A 21,750-nucleotide genomic window follows, 5' to 3' on the forward strand; every position below is an offset into this window, starting at 1 on the left:
AAATTAAATAAAAATTAAATAAACGGAATGGTGCAAATCCAAGAAAGTGTGCCTTTGTGCATAACCAAAATGTAAAAATGTAAACAGTGGTGGCAGTCCTGAGGTAGAATAATAACAATAACAACAGACTCCTATCTGTTGTTTAGGAGTCTGAGGGCAGTGGGGAAGAAGAGTTCTTTAGTCTGGTTCTTTTGGACTTCACACTTCTGTACCTCCGTCCTGAGGGTAGAAGTGTAAACAGTCCATGCTGGGGGTGGGTGGGGTCCTTGAGTATGGAGCATAGATAGTATAATAAAGGTATGGAGGCAGCTCTCCTGTGGACTCTGTGTTGGTAGATGCTCTGCAGAGAGGGCCAAACAGCCAAAAATCTCAAAATTGACCAGTGCTTGAAAAAAAAAAAAAAAGGTTTTTGCCTGCAAAGTCTTGCCTTTAATCCACAATTAGTGCTATTTATGTTCATGGATGGGTTTGTTGTGCATCCAAACAACAGGAGTCCGGCCCCAGAAAGCAGTGCCTGCACCTGTCTGTATGTTTGTGTGCACCTCTCATACGTCACAGGCGGCTCCAGTGTCCCCTGTGTCCCTTGTCCCTAGCGCTCCCTGTCGCGCGACACCCTCCTAAATCCATCTTGGTGGCGTTTTTACAGTTGTTGGCCGATAAGCTGGCAGGGGGGAAGATGAATAACATGCTACACCACTGCTATCAGCACCTGTTTGTCGATTTAGCCGGCCAACGCAGAGCCCCTGTCTGCTCAGCATGGAGATTATTGATTCAATAAGAATTGCCATTAGATCATGCCATTAGGTTTCTCTCGGCGGCCCCCCCTCTCTGTGTCTCCCCCCCCTCTCTCTGTCACCTCGGAGGCTCATGCATCACGGCCGTCAACGACCCTCCTTCATTTGTACAAACACTGTGAGAGCGTGTGTCCGTCTGTGTGTGTGTGTGTGTGGGTGTGCGTGCGTGCGAAAGTGTATAGTGCCAGCCACCCGGCATGATCCAACACCAAGGCATTCTCTCCCATCGCTCTCAGCCCCGGGGATATTGAACGCTGCTCGCGACAGACCGATTGCTTGCCACAGGGATTCCCTCACAGGGAGGGAGAAAGGGGAGAGAGACGACGACTCAGGTTTTTTCTGAGGCTGTGGCCGCAGAGCCGGTGGAGGGAGATCAATCTTACAGGGAAACTTCACTAACGTCCGCGTTTGGTCATCCAGTTCCCCAATCATTTTCTCTTGTGGAATTAGTCTTGTTTTGTCACTTTGAAATTAAAAAATGTCAAGTGAAAATAATGGAGGTCCTTTGCCCGGATATATTAGTGTCAATTTCACACTTTTGTCCTCTGTCGCACACACACTGCTGTAATACCGCGCTGACTCATTTGTCGATATTCCTCCTTTAGTAAGTGAGTGCAGTGGGTTTTGTGGTTAGAAGAGGCCTAGGATCAGAATGCCTTGAAGAAAAAGATTTTTTTAAAACAGGCCTGTTTTTGCTGGTGGATGTGTTGCATGGTTATGGTTAACTGTGGGGGTCATGAACTGGCCAGTGGGCAGGGCACCGGGAAGCTACAAAGATGCCATTGTCAGAGCAATGTCATGCCCGGAGGGGGTAACTGACCCTGGATACTTTATTTGCTTTGGTCCTGCGTGTTTTATAGCCCCGACAGTCATGCGAGTAAGTGCTCAAAGAAAGCATGTTTCCCCCCAGACATTTAGGGAGCATTCAAAGTCAAGCCTCTATTTATCTCCCTTCCCTTCTCTCCTGTTGCCTTCCGTCCCTCTTCATTCACCCCCCGAGGTAAAAAGACTCTTCAGGAATGTAATAATACCGGTTTTCTCTTGGTCAGGATATTGTGTCTGTCTCCCTGGGCTTAAATTGCTGCCGGAAAGGCACTTCAGAGGCCACCACAGTGTTGTCTCTGAGAGGGAGCCAGATGTTGACTCTGTCCCCAGAGGGTCTACCTCTGCATGACTAGTCCCCCCCCTCTCCTCACCTCATTCCTCTGTAACATCCACCACTTACATTGTTTTACAAGACAGTTAGTAAGGAAAAAACAAGAAAGACGGTGTAAGAGGGAGAGAGAAGGTTACGGAGCAAAATAAAGGTGGTGCTCACAGATATAATGCTAAAAGCCCTCACATCTTACAGCCTCAATTCAACTTTTAGATAATTTTTTCGTCCTATCTCCTCATCCCCCTTCCTTCCAGCCTGCTCTTCTTACTACTATAAGCCTCAGATTGGAAGTTGCCAGGGCAGCACAACTGTCAGCACTTGTCACGGAGGGACGCGGGGCCAAAAGTGACGAGCAGTGACAGGGTTTCATTTGAAAAATCCCATTCAGATCGGACACAGAGACTCACGAAGTCTGCCTTTTTTTGTGTTTGTGTGCAGATTTCAACAGAGCGAGGCAGAGAAAAGAGAAAGGCCGGAAAGGAAGGAAGGAAGGAAGGAGTTAGGAGAAATTTAGATAAAGGAAATTAAATGGAGAAAGTGCAACATAAAAAGAAATGAGGAGAACAGGATAGAGAATGTTAGATTTGCCTCTGGATGCAGTTCAACAACAAATCAATTTGAGGCAAAATGCATTTTGTCCTTCATTCTAATAGACAGGCACAGCAAGAAATAATAATAATGCATTGATTCCTTTGAATTAAAGTTTTGTCACCTTTTTTTTCCCAGCACATCAACAATGACCACATCCATGGGGAGAAGAAGGAGTTTGTGTGTCGATGGGAGGAATGCTCTCGAGAGCAGAAGCCCTTCAAGGCGCAGTACATGCTGGTGGTCCACATGCGCAGACATACTGGGGAAAAACCCCACAAGTGCACGGTAAGGGCTCTGCTATTTTATCAATTGAGTCCATTTATTTGGGGATGAAAAAAAAAAGCAATTTTTATTCTAACACATGATTCGGGTTTTGTAAGTGAAGTGTTCTTCCTCTTCTCTCCTGCAGTTTGAGGGCTGTGCAAAGGCCTACTCCCGTTTGGAAAACCTTAAGACTCACTTGCGATCCCACACCGGAGAGAAACCTTATGTGTGTGAACACGAGGGCTGCAACAAGGCCTTTTCCAATGCTTCAGATCGGGCCAAGCATCAGAATCGCACACACTCAAATGAGGTAGATCATTTTAGATATATGCTCCTTTGACTTTGATGCTTAATTGAATGTATAGTTTTTACGAGCAACATGTTCCCCGCAGCTCATCTTTCCCCCTTTTTGTTTTTAGAAACCGTATGTGTGTAAAATCCCAGGCTGCACCAAACGCTACACGGACCCTAGCTCCTTACGCAAACACGTGAAGACGGTGCACGGGCCGGAGGCGCACGTCACTAAGAAACAGCGTGGAGATTACCCACGCCCTCCCAACCAGCCCCGGGAGGGCAACGGCCGCTCGCCAGGGCAACTGCCCCTGGGCGGGTACACGGACCAAAGGGAGTACAACCACGCTACCTCAAAACAGGATGAATGTCTGCAGGTCAAGTCCATCAAAACAGAGAAGCCCATGGTGAGACTTCATTTTAAGGTTTCACGTCAGTTTTGCAAACACACACCGTTAACATTATTTTGATTATTTTCTAATACTTCTACTACTAATTCTTAAACTAATACTAAATTCCTACTTTATGTTTGTGTGTGATTTAACATTGCATTGGGGGCATGTGCATTTAACACTGAATCTCTTCTAATGAGTGAACGTTTTCTTCTATCCAATGCTTCGGCATTTCTCTACTTCCCTTTCTATGGACAGTGGGTAATCAGGTGAGATAGGTGTCCCTTGATGTTGCATTTGTAAAATATTCTCTCTCACTCCAGTCTCGCTTTTTTTCCTTTTTATTGTCTGTTGGGCATTTTTCATTCACTTACATCTGCTTGACTTGACCTTCACCCCTCATGCCAGATACATTCTCATTGTAGGTTTCACTCATTCTTCACATTCATGAAAAGATTCTTTGCCCAGCGCTTTGAAGAGCGGCAATGAAATTTACCAAAGGCAATATCTTTTTTTTTTCTGAGCGATGCGAATTCCTTTTGGCAGAACTGTGAGGGGAACTGAAAGTTTGCCTGCCACGGCCCAGGGCTCAACTTTTCAGCCAAATTCATTCACAAATAAAACAGGGTGAACACACTCTAAACACTGTTGCCAGGAAAAGTAATTCCATTATTTTTCCGGGCATCGTAGCTCACACAATTCAGTCAACAACCTAATTAGGCACAAGCCAGGCTCACAAGAGGCCTTTATCCTATTTGCCTAGCCACCCAAAACAACCCAAAACATGATTTCTCTTTCAAATTTGTCTTTTCATGCTCTGACTGGATCACAAGGGAAGGCATTACTCATGCACCAATAATGTGCAAAACATTCTCCTAAAAAACAACAATTTCTATAATATAGAAAGAATAAATGTAGAAAATATTTTCATTGTCTAATGTTATAGGGACTGCATCCTTCAACAGATTACATTGCTTCATTGTTTGTGACATGACACTGTGTACCTTCTCATGTGTTACCTGAACATAATAATAATGTTTTTATTTCCTTTCTCCTTTCTCTCAATCTTTTCCCTCTTTCCTGTTCTTGTGTCTATCAGACGTCTCAGCCAAGCCCTGGCGGTCAGTCTACATGCAGCAGTGACCAGTCCCCAATCAGCACCTATCCCAGCAGTGGAGTCCAGCTTGCTGTGAGCGCCGGCCGCTCGCCAGGGGAGGGGCTGGAGGAGAACTGGGAGAAAGAGGAGAACGCAGAGGAGGCTGACGAGGAGTGTGAGGGCGAGCCCACCCCCATCATGGACTCCACCATCTCCACAGCAGCCATGGCCATGATGACCCTGCAGGCCAGGCGCAGCGTGGGGCGGCCCGTGCGCTGGATGGAGCACATCAAGATGGAGAGGCTGAAGCAGGTGAATGGAGTGATGCCCAGGCTGGGGCCCCTGTCCCCTACACCGCCCCCAAAAGGTTCCACGCTACCCAACATCCTTGGGAAGGGTAAGGACAACTTTATGAACTTTTTTTTTTTTTGAGAAATATATTTATTCACTTTTCAAATTTTTCAACACAGACAAATACAAATATTCACATATAAAACAAATCAAAAACAAAACACAAGGAAATAATAATACTTAAAAAGAAAAGAATACTTTATGACCTTTTTAAAGGTCACATACTGTTCCCTGCATTCAAAAACCTCAGTCAGATTTCTCTCCTCTTATGACATCATTACCAACCTTACTTAGCACTACCTCCACCTGTGATAAGCCACACACCCAGATACCACTGCATCTAACTGTCAGTTCAATTCAAACAGGCAGTTAGATTCAGGGCCAATCAAAGCAGACTGAGCTTTTTCGATGGCAAGGCTTAAAGAGACATGCTCTAAAATGGAGTGTTTCAGACAGAGGCTGAAAAACGGAGATTCAACAATGTGAGAATAGTAAAGGGTTTTTTGGACACTGCACAATGAAAACAGTTTCTAGTAGAAACCCAAATTACAATTTTGAACCTGAACAGAACACCTGTACAGAATATACAAATCACAGCAAACGTGTTCAAATTTGACTTTGAGAAATAAAAGATCCTGAATCTTGCCCATTTTGGCTGAAGCATTCAGGCAAAACAAATGCTTGAAATTTACTGTTCCGCTGGAAAATGATATTAAGACCATATCAAGCTGGATATCATATCAGAGAAAGTAGCATGTAACGACGTTTCATGGCCAAGTGCTGCCTGTTGTCTATGGCAACATCTGTTTGAGGGATCTCTCCACACTCAAACTAACTTATTTGTCTTTTTCTAAAACATCCTACTGTAATCTCCCTTTTGCCACTTCATTTCCCTTTTCTCCATATTTGTGTCAAAACTTTCCTCATTCCTTTTTTTCTTGTTTGTCCCCCAGGATCCTGTCTGGGCAAGCCGTCGGGGGTGTCTGCTCCTCAGCCACCTGTTCATGCTGAACTGGGCAGCACCGAGCTAACGGTGCTGAATTTGCTCCGAGACCGGCGTGACAGCAGCGGTAGCGCCACCAGCTCGGCCTACCTGAGCAGCAGTCGCCGCTCGTCGGGCATCTCCCCCTGCTTCTCCAGTCGGCGCTCCAGCCAAGCGTCCCAGAGCGAGGGCACGATGGCGGCCTGCCACCACCGCCGCAATCACAACCTCAGCTCCACGGATTCGTACGACCCCATATCAACTGATGCCTCCCGCCGGTCCAGTGAGGCAAGCCAGTATGGAAGCTGGGCAGCAGGGGGAGGTGGAGGGTACCTATCAGGTGGGGGCTGTGGAGGTGTAGGGGGTTCACGGGGTATGCTCAATTTAACCCCAGCACAGCACTACGAACTGAAAGCCAAGTACGCGGCAGCGACCGGTGGCCCACCTCCCACGCCTCTACCCAACATGGAGCGCATGAGCTTGAAGACTCGCATGGCCATGATGGACGAGGGCGGTAGCAACCACTCTTTGCCGCCTCTAGTCAGGCCCCATCGCTGCAATGATGGCACCAACGGGTACACCAATGGGTACACGGGACACGGGGGTTACCGGAGAAGGGTCCTCTATCCTGGGGAGGGACCACTGAATGGGAACCGGAGGGCCAGCGACCCAGTGCGGACGCAGGCGCCCGATATGTGCAGTATGCCCCCAGTGCAACGCTTCAACAGCCTTAACAACCTCCACCCTCTTCCGCCTCTGTCTCAGCTTTCAACGCCCGAAACTCGCAACTTATGCCTACAGAACTACACTCGTTCCGAGGGCAACCTGCAGAGAGGCCTGCAGCACTCACCGTACACTCCTAGCATCGCAGAACACGCAGCCTTAGAGGCTCTGGCCATGGAGGATGACGGGGACGCTGGCCTGTTGCTTGGGGATGAGGATATGCTACCGGATGACCTGGTGCAGTATCTCCACTCCCAGGTTCAGGCGGACGGTGGCTCCTACATGCACATTGAGGACCAAATAGCTTCTACTCAAAGGGACACCTCCCATCCGTCTATGGAGGAGATAGAACAGATCCAAACTTCAGCGCTGAATATGTCCTTCATTGGTTCCCATGGTCCTCAGCAGCAGCAAATAGCAGAGCAGAAGAGTCCTAGCAAGCTTCCCATACAGTGGAATGAAGTGAGCTCTGGGAGTGCTGAAAGGTCTCCACACAGAGGTCAAAACCACCAAACACAGTGCGGAAGGTGGTCAGGTACGGAACAAGGACCTGTATCTGCGCCTTTTGGCAGGTTTGGAAACATGATGGTTCAGCAGCAAGCGGCCGTTGATTTCCAGAACAGTTGTGCCCAGGGTAATCAGTCTCAGGGTTCTTGCTCTGTCAACCCTGTGGTGAAGCTAGAGACATCTCCTAACTCTTGCATGGAGATGAGAGGTACTGCTCTCAACTCTACACACCCGTTTGGAAGGCCAAACTTCTCACAGGTCAACGATGGCCCGCCTCTTCCACAGGGTTTTAGACAGCAAGCCTCCAATGGACCTCAAAAACAGAGCCACTTCCAGCAGAACCACAACTCTTGCCAGATTGGGAACAACCTAGTCCTCAGCAGGGCCTCGATGGACAGCCTTCCCAGCCTCTCCCAGGGAACTGCTTTTCATCACAATCGACAGATCCATCCTCCTCCTCACCCACCAAGCAACGGTTACAGGAACTTGGTCAGGACCCAGCAGTACCTCTATCCCGAGAACTCCCAAGAAATCCAGGCTAGGCTCAACCAGCAGCAACAACTGCAGAGAAGTGGGGACCATTGTTCCCTTGCGCATCAGGTATCTGGGCTGAAGCTAGAAGCCCCAGACAATGGATACTTAGACCAGGACTTTGGTGACTGCCTCTCTTATGAACCAGCAGATCAGAAGGCCTCCTCGTTCCCTGTCCTGGAGGAGCAGTGCTTACTGGACTCCATGGTTGAATCTGTGGGACAAGGTGGTGGCAGTGGGAACTCTGTTGGCCTTCTCTCCCCTGGTGCAGACCAGGTGACCAGCACAGTTGATGGCAATCTCCCTATTTTATTAGATGAGAGGGTAAGTCTGGACTTTGGTGTCATGCTGGAGGATGGCTTTGATCAAGGTAGCCTGGTGTCCGGGGTGTTGAGTCCTTCCATCTTCCAGGGTCTCTCCAGGACCTCATCACGCCTGACCACCCCCCGAGCATCCGCAACCTTTCACAGTGTGGCCCCCGGCCTAAACAACATGGCAATCGGTGACATGAGCTCTCTCCTCACCACACTTGCTGAGGAAAGCAAGTTTCTGGCTATCATGCAGTAGTTGCTCTCTCTCTCTCTTTCTCTCAGCTTTCTCCTCCCTTAGGAAAAAAAGGAAAAAAAGGAAGAGAAAAAACTCTGGTGTATGTGAAGATTAAGACCAAAGTGGCAATTATGAGAACATTATTGTGTACTTAAAGTGTTGTGGAACAGGCGATTGCCAAACCAATTTATTTTGTAAAAATGTCATCCCACACAGAAATGGGATGTGTCAAAATTATGTATAGATGAATAGTTATATTCCTTTTCTGGAATGTAGGCTATTTTTGGAAGCTCTTCTCTTTGTATTACTATGTGATTATGAGCAAAAGCTCATTTTAAAACAGTATTCTGTGTATTGTCACTGTTTTTGCTGTACACACTGATGGTAAAAATGCATGTATTCAAGGTTAAACATGAACACTGTCTATCAAATTAAGTAGACTAGCCCATGTGCCAAGTATCTACCGCTCTGATCACAAAGGTACAAAGCCGCTAAATCCATTCTTGTTACAGCAGGTCAGACATGGGTCAATAATTTCACAGGCCCTAGTGATAACGTTATATATCATAGGATTTAATAAGTGGTGTATTTGTTGTCATTTTATTTGTATGTTTTTTTTTTGTGAATCTGTAAATGTTTCAGTCCTTCTACTAAGTTTTACCAAGTGGTGTTTTTTTTTTGTCAAGTGTAACTGCGGTATGGTTTGGATTCCAACAAAATGGACACATCCAAGTTTTCAAGGCTCCGTAGATAGTCGTCTACAGGATATCTAAATGGCTCTATTTAGTTTAGTCTGCTAAGGTACTCACAAGTGTATATAACAGTGTTTTTATATTCTGTTTGTGATAATCTGATTATTGACGTTGGATTGCACGGTTTTGCTTGGAGTTATTATTGAAATTTTAATTTTCTCCTTGATGATCAAATGTCCCATTTGGTGCTTTATGTATGCTTACATAAATGGATATGCGTACTTCATGGTTTTTTATTGGTTCTTATGCCCAACAGTGGTCCACAGCACATTAACTTCTCTCTCATGATGATACATGCTGTAAAGTGGTGTGTTTTGTGTCATAGGAAATCATCTGTATTGTTGGCTCAAAAGCTCTTAAATTCAGAATTCAGAATGTGTACTGCCATCAAGTATTGCAGTGACTTTGTCAACAGTGTTAGTATTGCCTTGCAGTCTTATGTGACTCAACTCAGAATATTGAGTAGTTTACCTTTTATTCAGCATCAAAGCAATGAGGTACAAATGGTTTTATTGTTCTTTGGTACTTTTGTCATTTTTGTAGCTGTGCATCGATGGTGTTTTTTCTTTTTCTTTTGTTTATTTCAAAAAAGTAGAAATCATTTCCTTTGAAGGAAGGAAATTACATTGAGGTGTGTGCCTTATAAGTATCTGCCTGTTGGTAAAGAGAAAGATCACTGCCAATCTTCCATTGTGAATTATGAAAAAATTAAAGATAAACATTTAAAGTGTCTTGTGAGACGTGAAAAACAATAAAAATGTCAGAACATTTATATAAGAAAAGATTTGCGAAATGCATTCTACTTTTCTTTACATTTTTTTTTAAGTTTTCACATTTATTGTGCTCTTTTATATATAATGTGTAAATACAATATTCTTTCTGTAGGTTTAGCAGAGGAAATGGGGAATATCCTGGGGCCAATACACAATTGACTTTGAAAGCAGGGATTCCCAGGCCCTGAGTAGAGGCCTGGCAGACCTGGCTCGGAGCGGAGCTTCAAGGGCCCAGCACTGCCCCTCCGCCGGAAGAGCCACTCAGCTCTTTTATAACTGACTACAAATGTTTGTATGGTTTTAATAAAAATGGAAATTATATTTTAAGTCTCTTTTTGTCTTTATGTGCTGGGTTTGATAGTAAATAGAACAGTTTGGGGTCAAATGGAGTATAAAGAGTATAACTTTCTGTTATTGTGCACACACTCCTCACATTATTACTTATTCCAAAGAACAGTCGAAATGTATGTTATTATGCAACTTGAAAGAGACGGTAAATAAACATATAGCCTGCGTTCATTTAGAGTTTTGTTTGGGAATGTACCCCTCTCATTAAAAGTAAAATAAACACAAAGTTTGGAGACTTTTGCCATCAGTAACTTGATTCACAGGTAGTGCTTCTGATGCCCTCTTCTGATCATCACAAGAAATTACAATTACATTGTAAGGTGTGCGCTATGCAGGATGTGAATTTCGTTCTCATGAATTTAAAAGCATGGTTATACATTTCTTGTTTGGTTACATATTCACATTAAAGCGCTCATGGCTTCGTCTATCTCTGTTTGGAGATTAAAGCCAGTAGGTGTTAGTATTCCTTCTCATTCACACGGACATCTTTACCAGTGGTTATTCCACTGTAGTCAAAGACCCTTTAAAGCAGCCCATCAGCTCATATCAGAAGTCCTTTGCAAGCACAGAGAGCTCTTGCATCATTCCCCAACTTCCCAGATGGAGAAAAATGGGAATCTATTCTAAGTGAGACTCCCATTATGCTTTTCAGAAGCTCAACACAAGTGAAATCATGGGCCGGAAATGGAGGGTACAGTTAAGACTTTCCACTGCAGAGAGGGAGAGGCTGTAAATTGTTCCAACTGGATACAAGATAGACCATTTTTACTTTTGATGCTCCAAGGCTACTGCAGCAATATCCCCCTTCACTTCCTTGCCACCTTTGTAGACAGCTAACATCCAGTTGTGTAATCTGTCCACAACTATTATTGTTTTGGTTCCTGTCAAAGTGCTTTAGCTATTTCATATGAATTGAGCATATTATGCACGATGTGCAAGACATCAGAATAAAGAAAAGGGGGTTGGTATACAATAGGAAACATTTTATTACTAAAAAGTTGTCTTATACTGAAGGTGCTCTTTCAGCAGCGTTTCCACAACTATTCTTTATTGAAATCACAAGATTGATTTTTTTTAAACCACTTAATGAAAAAAAAAGAAAATAAAAAGTTTTTATCACACATGAAATGACAGTAACTGTGGACTATATACAACAAAGGGAGAGGAGGGTCACAGGTGTGGCGTCGATAGACCAGCATTGTTTGGTGTTAACACACTAGGCTCATACAGGAGGCACTTGAATCTGAGAGCCTTAAGAGCCAGGACGTAGCCAGAGTGCTGGAGGGAGAGGAAGGTAAAAAAAACATGGAAATGTCCAGCAACCGAAAACAATGACTACCTGCTTTGAAAGAAAATAATTATCTTGTTCAAGGAGTACATAATATGCATCTATTCCTTCAGTTCAGACCTAATTGCCTGAAGACTTGGTTAAGGGTGGGGGGGCGGGTTGCTGTCACATGGGACACTGATGCACACACACACAGAGCATTTACACAGGCCTGCACCACAGAAATCTAGAGCACAGAGGGTGCACATTCAAAAGCATGCGTCGCCCCACAATGATAACTGTGGTTAGAAAAATGCATTGGTGTATTTAGACAACTGCAACTACAACAAAACTCAACTGTCTGCTGCTTGAGATTGTTAATCCAATCGACATACAGTATTTACAGGAATTATATTGTTCTTTAAAACCTCTGTCACTTCAATGCCAGTTAAGTTAAAAAAAGAAAGAAAAGTCCTTAATTGCATTGCTGGGTGTGAGGGGAAGTGTACAATGATGAATCCCAAAATCAAAGTCTTCAAGAATGGCTACAATTTTAATCATCTATTTACAATAAAACACAATTATGTATCCATAAACAAAAATTGGGAGAAAAAAAAAAGTTGACAAAGAACCAAAATTCATGACATTCTGAATAGAAGTCTGTGGATTGGCTGTTTCTGACAGAGTTTGTTTAGTGGTTGGTTCTCTGTCTGCTCTGGGAGTGTGTGTTGTGTTGAGGGGGGGGGTCAGATCTTTTCCTGTATAAACGGGTGCTGCAGAGCCTGGTTGATGCTGATGCGTTTGGCTGGGTCCAGCATCAGGGTGCTATCCAGCAGGTCCTTGAGGTTCATCACCTTCTTCCTCTGGTCCTCAGGAAGCCGCTGGTATCCTATCATGTCTACCAGCAGGTCTTTGGTGGGGTTGATGGTGCTCATCACCGTCACCTTTTCCTGATGGGGCAGAAAACAGAGAAATTAAAGTCACGTCAAATCATTTAATTATTACAACTACTGCACATTTTCAGTATGCATCAAATACTCATTGTAAGATGGTAGCAAAATTGTAGGACCGTGTTATTTTAATAGAGTGGAGATGTCATGGAGAAGAGAGAAGGAACACCTTACCCTTTCTGTCACTTTGTCTACTTCAATGTAGAGGAAGTTCAAATTCTGATCGAAGTGCTGGTCTTTGAACACACCTTTACGGATCATCTGAGGAAAGAAAATCATGACATTGCATCAGCCATAACTTCTTGAACACTGCATGGGAAGTGGAACACGTCTCATTTTATCTAGGAAAAGGGAAACAATAACCGAAGGAAATGATAGTTCATGATGCAATTTTACCTTGTTGGGCATCTTGCCCTTGAGGTCCATAGCTAGTTTGATCATGTGGTTGTTGGAGGATCCAGGAAACAGGATTTTACCACAGTAGAGCTCATATAAAGTGCAGCCAACGGACCACATGTCAATCCCATAGTCATACGGCTTCCCTATGACTAAGACGGAAAGAAACTGTGAGCAATGACCACTTCATAATGCAGCAGATTAATGGTGACACAAGTGATTTACACAAATACTTACTGATTTCTGGAGCTCTGTAGAATCTGCTCACTAGGTACGGTGTGATGTCGTTATCGGCAACATGGGATGCAGAGCCAAAATCACAAAGCTTCAAAATGGTCTTTGACTCATTCACCTTAGAAAAGAATAACAATGAAAAAGTTATGACACATGCATCTTTGTCATTTCCATCATTGTATAAGCTGTATTACCTTGATATTAAGAATGAGTAAAAACACTGTACCAGGATATTGTCTGGCTTGATGTCAGCATGGAGGATGTTGCACCGTTTGAGCAGCTTCAGAGCCAAGAAGAGCTGCTGAGTGTAGGAACGCACAGCCCTTATGTGGAGCCCCACATCTTTACCGTATTTCTTCAACACCTCTCGCAAATTCATACTATGGATAAGAATACAATATATAATAAGATAATTTACATATAATGCCATCACATACATGCTTCAAACAGCAGTGGATGCACAAATAAAGAGTATCAAATTAAGAAAGTAGTAGTTTCCTTTTTCAGTACCTGAGAGGCTCAAACACCAGACAAAGATGCTGCTTGTGGTAGAAGTGCCTGAAGAGACGAAGGCAGTGGAACTTGTCGTCAGGATCTGCGTCGTTCAGCTTCTTGAGGAATTCTAACTCTTTCAACCCAGTCTTCTGCCTGTTGTCCAAACAAATAAACCAAGTATTATTCATCAATGCACATTCATTCATTCATCCAAAGGATTGCTGTTGTTAGGAATAGTGCACTCCTAAGTATATACACTTTTTCAACATGCAATTCATGCATTCATGTCAAAATGTAAGAGTGATAGGACTCACATGAGCTCATTGTTTCTGATGATCTTGACTGCCACCTCCTGGCCGGCCCTGGCAGTGTCCCTGGCTCTGATCACGTTGCTGAATACACCCTGGCCAGTGTAGCCATACACATCATAGCGCTTGTCCAGTGTCTCCCCGATGTTCACCCCTAAATAACCACACAAGGAAAGATTCACTCAAAACTACGATGCAGATATGTGAGAGTAATGCACCACAACCACCATATGGACGAGCCTTCACAGGAAACAATAGTTACATTGGGTTGTAGTGGTATCATGCCATTAAGCAAGCATTGATGGGCTTTTTATGTTAATACAGTCCATGTCACAGGCTCACCTCACCTGTCTGAGTAAATAAAAGGGTTAGGGAGGCAGCACTTACGGTAGTAGCCCTCAGCATCAGTCCAGTTGTCCCTGAGATTAGGGTTCTCCTTAAAGTCCTTCCCTACACCTGCCGCTCTCATCCTGGCATTCTACAAAATAGTAAGAATAGAATAAAGTCAGTGACTGTACAAATGTAATATACAATTTGACATTTAAATGTTCCTACATCCTAACTGAAAATACCCACATCAAAGTCAGCCATAAACATGTCATCTGATTCTGTAAACATGTCAGGGGCTGAAGGCTTCTTTGGGTTGGCTCCTGAAATAAACAAAAACAATAAAACAACAACACAGGTTGAGTTCCTAGTCGTCCACCATGTTGTAAAACAGAAAATCTGGAACATGTATTTGATGCACATACTCTGCAGAGATCAAACTATGCTGCAGGTGGCAGAGACACCCAGGCTTTGGATTACAAGCCAGCAACTGAATGAACACATGACAGAAAGAAACACATTAAAATCCCTGCACCACACAACTCTGCATTTCTTACACAAATTAGGCCAGCAAATGCTATTTTTGTTTTACACAGACCGGTTATCTTTGGCCAGTTTATGTAAAATATAGGCCACATGTAACGCCAAATAGTTCCAAACTACAGGAGAGTGCAGATATTAATGTAAAGGTATAATTTGATTAACTTAAAAAGGCAGGACAAAAAGGCTACCTTATAATACCTTTGGAAATTGGATTTCCTCCATAGTTACTAAACTGACCCTGATAGACGTGGGGACACTACATTGTAAGAAAAGCAGAAAATAACTTGCTTCCTAACAAAGAGAGAGCTAACCCCATTCTGCCACAGATAATATATATAGAGCTACTTGACCTATTCCTCTTTCCCATTTTAATTCAAACCATACATGATTGATGTCTTCATGGCATCTAGTGTGATCATACTTCTGGCCAGCAGATAGGGAGGAAAAAGCACTGATTGGTGATGGTGCGAGGAGTTATATCCGCCACATGAGGAATCACCCTTTCTGAAAAGTGTTTAGGAAAATGTTTGACCTGTGTTCCAACTTACGCATTAATCTAAAACAATTCCTGTGCATTTGTCGGAGCGATATTCAGTTTGCATCCCGTTAAAAGTATTTCACAAGCATTCACAAATATTTGTATAAACATCCATTGTTTGTTGACACGCAATGAACTATGGAGCACCACCTGACCGTGTGGTTCATTCAGTTGGCCTTGTATGCCAACAGACAGTATCATTTGGAGCAGGGACATTACCGTCTTTCTCCGGGGCGATGAGGTTGCGCTTGACTTCGATGCTGGCCTCAAAGGTGTTGAGGTTCTCGCGTTCGTACTCCTTCACATCTGCGGCTACTCGCTCCAGGATGTCGTCAGGAGAGGGGGAACGGCTGCGTGTGCTGCTCTGAGGGCTGCTGGGCTCCGACACCATGTTGCTGTCTTCATTCCCAGCCCTGTATTTCTGTACAACGGGCAGTGTGGTGTAACAACATGGGAAGGCATGGACATGAGTTTTGTGATTTGTTTCCAGGTGGACGTCCATTGTATAATAAACTGTATAACTAACTAATAGCCGCTTCAACAATATTGGACTTATTTAGAATCTTATGAAACAGTAGATTGGGATCAGCATTGGTGTATACAGACCTGTACAATGGCTAAGCGTTGCTGGCGGCGCTGTTCAATAAGAGCCTCTTCATCTACCTCCTCTCCATCAAAGTCCTCTAACCTGTAAACACAAACAAGGCTTTGAGAAACATGGAACACAGTTCCCTGTAAGAGCCAATGATGGTGCAGTCAGAGCCGGCGTCTAGCCCATTTCCAAATGCAATCCATTTCTAAAACATCTTAGAAATCATTTCTTTCTCGATACAATTGAATAAAATGGGTACGCGATCAGAGGTCGGTTATGGGTTTGCAAGACTCACACTTCTTCCTCTGAGGATTCCTTGTCGACCTTCATGCCCTCTGACAGGCTGCCTTTGAACTTGTCCTCGTCTCTGCTGCGTCGTCTTCTCCTGTCCCGATCGCGGGACATTGATCGTCCGTACTGTCTGAGCCTTCCATACCGGTCTCTCTCGCCACCCCTGCAAGGCAGAGATATCAGGGAGGGACGGTTTATAACCTTAAAAGTGTAAAACTTGAAATACAACTTTTCACAATACTATTGGCAACACAAATGTACGCAAAGTTTTGGGGGGAAACAATTAACACAAAATATATGTCAAGGCAAATATCCAAATCCCCAACAAATCCCTGACTAAATATAGAAAGTCAAAGATTGCCTTTGCCTATAAAACACTGGTGTAACTCTGACATAAACTCTGCTGTGAGCAGAGAAGAATAAAAGTGGAATAACCTGCGTCCAAATGGGGAGCGTCTGCGAGGGGAGGGGCGTCGTCGTGGTGACATGGACCTCCGTCTTAGCGGTGAGCGACTCATCCTGCGGCGAGCGGGCGCTCTGGGGCTGGTCTCTCGTGACCGGTCTCTGCCTGGCCCTGTGTCAGGCCGGGGACGCTTCCTATAGAAACATCAGGGGAGAGGACGGACCAGCTCAAGTGGACATTCTACTTAGTCATTTGGATGAAGCTGTTACTTTGCAGAAGAACCACAAGGCACAATCAGTAATCAGCTTTTACACATTAATATTTGACTTTTAAATAACTTACTATAATTTGTTTCATTATTCACTTGGATGACCTTATCGGTTTTACAAAGCCACTGTCAGTCTAACATTTTATAAATTAATCATTTGTAAAAATGTATCTGTATTCATAGGTAGAATCAGTCAGATTATTGCAATTGTGTGGCATTTCACTTTGACTCACTTGTCACAGGCAACTTAATTCACTGTTAACTTGAGTTATAAAAGCCAAAACAACTGTTTACCAACCTCATTGGCGAGTCCTGCCTGTCAGCATCCCTCCTCTTATTCTCCGGTGAGCGGCTGCGGCCTCTCCTGGGGGGGGACCGTGTTTTGGATGTTGACTTTGCCGTCCTGTCTGCTGCACTGGTGGTGGAGGGGTGGGCAGCCTCTCTGAGGCGAGGGGAAGCGCTGCGTTTCCTCATGGGGCTGTGAAGCCCTCGCCTGTGGGGAGAGCGGTTCTCTTTCCCAGATGAAGCGTCCTTGGACGGGGACTTGTTGGGCCGACCTGGCCGGGCGGCGTCTGAGCGACCGGGCCGCTCTCGTCCAGGGGATCTGGAGCGCCGGGCCGCTCTCTCAGGGTTTGGTCTGTCGTCGCGCTGTGGAGAGGGACGTTTATCCGAGCGGCTGCCTTTCTGCTCTGCTCTTAAGCTGGAGGGGGAGGTGGACTTCCTGCTTCTCTCCTTAGAATGCTCGGTGCTATGCGAACGCTTTCTGTCTTTTGACCTGCTCCTGCCACGGGCTCTGTCTTTAACACTTGTGTCCTTGGTGGGTTTGGTCTTGTCCTTGTCCTGCTTGGACTCCTTAACCTGTGCTAGCCTGTCCGCAGACTTACTGCGACTACGACGCTTGGAGACGGACTTACTGCCCTCCGTTGAGTCCCGTCTAGATTTTCCACTTTTCGCCCCACGGGGAGATATGGGTTTACCTGAGGGGCCCCTTTGACGCTGTTCTCCATTTCGGACCCTCCCTTCTCCATCTTCTTCTGACCCAGAGTTATAACCCTGGAGGATCAAGCCCATTCCGGACTGAACCTTGCCTTCCATCAACTGGCTGTCCAGCTCAGCCTTGATCATGGCCCTCTGTTTCTCCAGATCCTCCAGCAAGGCCCGGTCGTCCAGACTTGGGTTTCCAGAGGAGGGAGACGACTCCACTTTTTTGTGTCCGGAGGCGGCGAAGAGGACAGCGGCAGAGGGAGAGGAGCCCTCTTTGCGTTTATGTTTCCTGTGTTTGTGACGGTGCTTGCGTTTGCGGTCCTTGTCCTCATCGGAGGCATGCTTGTGCTTTTTGTGCTTACTACGATGCTTGTGTTTTTTCCTCTTGTGTTTACCGCTGCTGCTGTGATGTTTGGGCCCTTCTTCTGTCTTTACGGTTTCGCCATTAACCACAGCTCCGGCCTGAGCCTCAGCCTCCTCCTAGGACAAAAAAACATATCAGTTGACAATTAATTACATTTTTACATCATCTCAATCCTATATATATTCTTACTTGATATGAAAGTACTCTTACAGATGGTATTCAAAGTTATAGATGAGAATTATAGTATAATTGCATTTTCGATAGGGTTCAATATATAAATAGACATGTTTGAATATGGGTAATATTTGAATGCATTTTTCTCTTGTTTGTATTTAAGTTGTTTATGTAGGTCTGTCTACAGTTTGAAACCAACAAAATATAGGCTGTTTAAGTTACAGTAAGTTAAACAAAGTAGATAGTTTAGATTAAAATCATGGCATCATACCACTGAAGGTATTTAGGTCTTGCTGTTTTCGACTCCCTACCTCTTCCTCCTCTTCTTCTTCTTCCTCCTCCTCCTCAGATACATCTCCGCTGTCCTCATTTGCACTTCGTTCTTGGCTTTCCAGATCCTGCTTCCTGTTAAAAAGGAGAAGAGCCTTAAATATTGAGCACACACAAATTACTTAAACATTTTTCAGAACATGTTGATTGTTGACAAATGTTGAAGGAAACATTGATCTTAGTGATATATATATATATATATATATATATATATATATATATATATATATATATATATAAATCACAACTGTGTGCTGACATCGACATGGTTCCTTACATTGATAAGTAATGTCAACCACTTTATAACAAAGTAATTCTATTTGATATGTTTTGTTTTGGTATTATTATTTGTACATGTGCGTTACCTCTACATTTTAAAATGTATTGTCCCTACACTTGTTTGTTCGTCTATAAACATTTTTATTTCCTTTTTTATAGTTCAGTAAGAAGATTGTTCTTGCCAATGACGGCCCCTTAAATTTTAATGGACACATGACAAAAACGATCTTGAATCCTTCACCCAGAGAGCAGCAATGTAATTACAACAAGCACAAGTTAATCTCTGCAGTCACCATTCGGTAAACCGTGGTTACGTAATGTGCTGGATTTAGCCGGGAAACTGACTAAATACTCAGCAGTAACGTTCAGCATAAAGCCCGCAAGATTCAGCAATACAAACCTACTTAATTCCGTTGCAAAAACACTCATATGTCACCGTGTAAACTTGACTTGGCCTGAGCGCCAGTATATTTTTCCACTCATTAGCTCACGCACGCTAACCGTTGTTAGCAAACTTAGAGCTAGCATCCAGATGTAGCGTCTTGCTAAGCTAACTTACGTATGGTAAAGGCCGCCGCAAGCAATCAAACAGTCTTTTTGACGACACGTGGTCTGGCGCGTACATTAAATGAAGGAAAATACACACTACTGTAGACGAGGAGTGCTTCTGTCGATTGTGTTTTTAAAGAAACATAGCGCAGGGTGAACCAAAGAACATTAGCTGCTTGGCTAAGAACGTTAGCCAGACGTTGCAAGCAACGTAGCCCCGGCTTCGACACGAGCCTGCTGCACTGAAACCCGCAGCCCTGGGTTACAGGACGAGGAACGCGACTGCACCATATTTACTACTAATGTCTTATCTTAACTTGAATGACTTACACGTGTTCGTTGCCATTATTCATTCTTGTGGACGCGATGTCCATCTCAACGTCGGCCATTTTCCTCAGCTGAGGGGGGCCTCCTCTTCTTCGAGTATTTTGGACCACAGAGGTACAGCGACATCAAAACATTGATTTGCCCTCTGCTGTGCTGGCGAAACACTGCAATGAGTATTTGGTGGACTGAAATGTGTATTTTGTCCACCAGGGTGTGTGCTAGTTTAACTAATAGTTTTCAGGCCACTGTAGTAGGCTGTGGATAATATAGTTTGGCAAAGGTACCCTAGGGAGAAATCTAGTTGGGTTAGTTAGCCTAATTTAAGCCAGGCCTATTTGTTTTGGGAGTACGACCTCTGCAAATGGCCTTGGGAGAGGTTGAAATGTAGGCTATGTTTGCTTCAAGAGAAAGGATGAGGAGGCTGCATTGCGTTGTCATGGGTTGTGGGCAACTGGAGCGGAGTGACTTTTAATAAGGTGAGCATTTATCCTGTCCTAACGGGTTTGAGACAAAATTGGGAAAACAAATTTTTTTACATTGCAGAAACAAAACATTTTGTTTTTGTCTGTAGATTATTAGCAATTTTACAAAATTACCCATGATAGGGTACATATTGGACTTCCGAAAGTATCCAAAACCCAAAAAGAAATGCAGTTTTAGGATTTCAAGCATTAGATTAAAAAAATAATAACTTGTGTTACACAGTGTTCAGATCAGATCCCACTTTTGATTTCACATATTGTATTTGAAGGCATGCAGCAGGGTAGGAAATTGGAAATAATGTTCTATATTACTTGGGGCATTAAAAGCCCCTGTCAAATAAAATTCAAGGGTGATTTCAGATTTTTCTGGGGCATTTTTCCCTGAGCCCCCGCTAATGTCCTACCCTGGCATGCAGTAATGTACTCTGAAACAACTAACACACATGAGCTTTGGGTGCAGGCTTTGAGAGACAACCAAATAGGCTATAAAGAAAGTAGAGAAAAACAGCAAAGGAAGTTTCTTCTGGGAAGTTGCTTAGTTTTCTTACACCAGAGCATTTAATTAGTATATCATGTGGTCTTGGGTGCCCCCAATGCACCATGGGCTGCACATGGGTGCCGTGCTCCTCACTGTGCACCATTGGTATGCTAAACCAAAATTCTTCTCAAGTGCTTGTACATTTAATCTCCTCCAGTACAGCATATAACAGCAAAACAGCAGTGTTTAAAATATCTTCATAAAAATATATGCTAAAGTGTCTTAAGGGGATTATAATATCACATAATTTAGATTTTACAGCAGTTTTTATAGTATGTGTTGGTGTCGTAAAACTTAACATCGCTGTGTTGTGAGCAGCTTTACTTAGATGCCTGATTTCTAACAAGTTCATTCTGCATTATTAGCAATATATCTATTTTTTCCCATAAATGAGGTGGAGGCATCCCATTTCCCATATGCAATTAGTGAAACAGCATTGGTTAGAAAATTAAAATAAACATTAAAGTTTTTTGTTGCAGTTCAATAATTTTTTTGTCTGGAACAAACCATGACCTATATTTATGTTAAGTTTTGCATTGTAAAGCTGGTGCTTTTTATTTTAGTACACTGAAATCTCATATTCTAACGATTCAGCTATGTAAATATTCTGTCATTTGTATCAAAGTTTTCATTAGCACTGCTCTCGCAATGTGATATGCAAGTTCCATATCTTGCACGTCAGTGTGATTGCAGACTCAGCCTTAAGACACTCATCATAACTGCTAAGACGTGTGCATGCAATGAACAAGTCACTTATCAAAGATATTAATCCTTCTCAGAAGTGAAACCACAAAATTAAATAACACAATAACACTAAAAGGGAAAAATGCTAAGTACCACATCTGAATAAAACATGTTTTCAAGAAAACATAATCGGACCTATCTGACACATCACACTGCAATGCCAAAAAGTTGTATTGAACAAAAAAAAAATTAAGAAAGAAGCAGCTGTTGCTCACAAACTCTGCAAAGTCACATGACATTCAAGGATGCAAAAGCATTCAAGGGATTGTT

At 43.7% G+C, this 21,750-nt stretch overlaps 2 protein-coding genes across 2 annotated transcripts in view; one reads left to right on the top strand and one right to left on the bottom strand.

The window, feature by feature from the left end:
- Positions 1–10,070, top strand: part of gli3 (GLI family zinc finger 3) — a 98,516-nt gene extending 88,446 nt beyond the window's left edge. Inside the window, exons 11-15 of the mRNA XM_080050155.1 lie at positions 2,677–2,826; positions 2,951–3,115; positions 3,225–3,503; positions 4,588–4,981; positions 5,889–10,070. Of these exons, the coding sequence (XP_079906281.1) occupies positions 2,677–2,826; positions 2,951–3,115; positions 3,225–3,503; positions 4,588–4,981; positions 5,889–8,245 (3,345 nt within the window). The 3' untranslated portion in view covers positions 8,246–10,070. The remainder of the gene's footprint in view (positions 1–2,676; positions 2,827–2,950; positions 3,116–3,224; positions 3,504–4,587; positions 4,982–5,888) is intronic.
- Positions 10,071–11,100: 1,030 nt separating this feature from the next.
- Positions 11,101–19,799, bottom strand: prpf4bb (pre-mRNA processing factor 4Bb). The gene is made up of 16 exons (XM_080049753.1): positions 19,720–19,799; positions 18,543–18,636; positions 17,008–18,173; positions 16,474–16,635; positions 16,043–16,201; positions 15,762–15,843; positions 15,375–15,576; positions 14,324–14,397; positions 14,135–14,225; positions 13,754–13,901; positions 13,455–13,592; positions 13,171–13,324; positions 12,948–13,062; positions 12,711–12,862; positions 12,489–12,575; positions 11,101–12,314 (listed from the first exon to the last, which is right to left on the bottom strand). Exons 1-16 carry the CDS (start codon positions 19,776–19,778, stop codon positions 12,111–12,113), a joined length of 3,087 nt encoding a protein of 1,028 aa, XP_079905879.1. The 5' UTR covers positions 19,779–19,799; the 3' UTR covers positions 11,101–12,110.
- Between the last annotated feature and the right edge of the window lie 1,951 nt (positions 19,800–21,750).

This window comes from Ammodytes marinus (assembly GCF_949987685.1).
Source record: "Ammodytes marinus genome assembly, chromosome: 21".
NCBI classification, from domain to species: domain Eukaryota; kingdom Metazoa; phylum Chordata; class Actinopteri; order Uranoscopiformes; family Ammodytidae; genus Ammodytes; species Ammodytes marinus.

Coding starts and splice junctions, on each gene's coding strand:
- prpf4bb (XM_080049753.1), bottom strand. CDS start 19,778: ATGGCCGACGTTGAGATGGACATCGCGTCCACAAGAATGAATAATGGC. Junction 16,202..16,473: donor CGCTCCCCATTTGGACGCAG/GTTATTCCACTT, acceptor TCTGCCTTGCAG/GGGTGGCGAGAGAGACCGGT. Junction 13,063..13,170: donor TCAAGCCAGACAATATCCTG/GTACAGTGTTTT, acceptor TTCTTTTCTAAG/GTGAATGAGTCAAAGACCAT.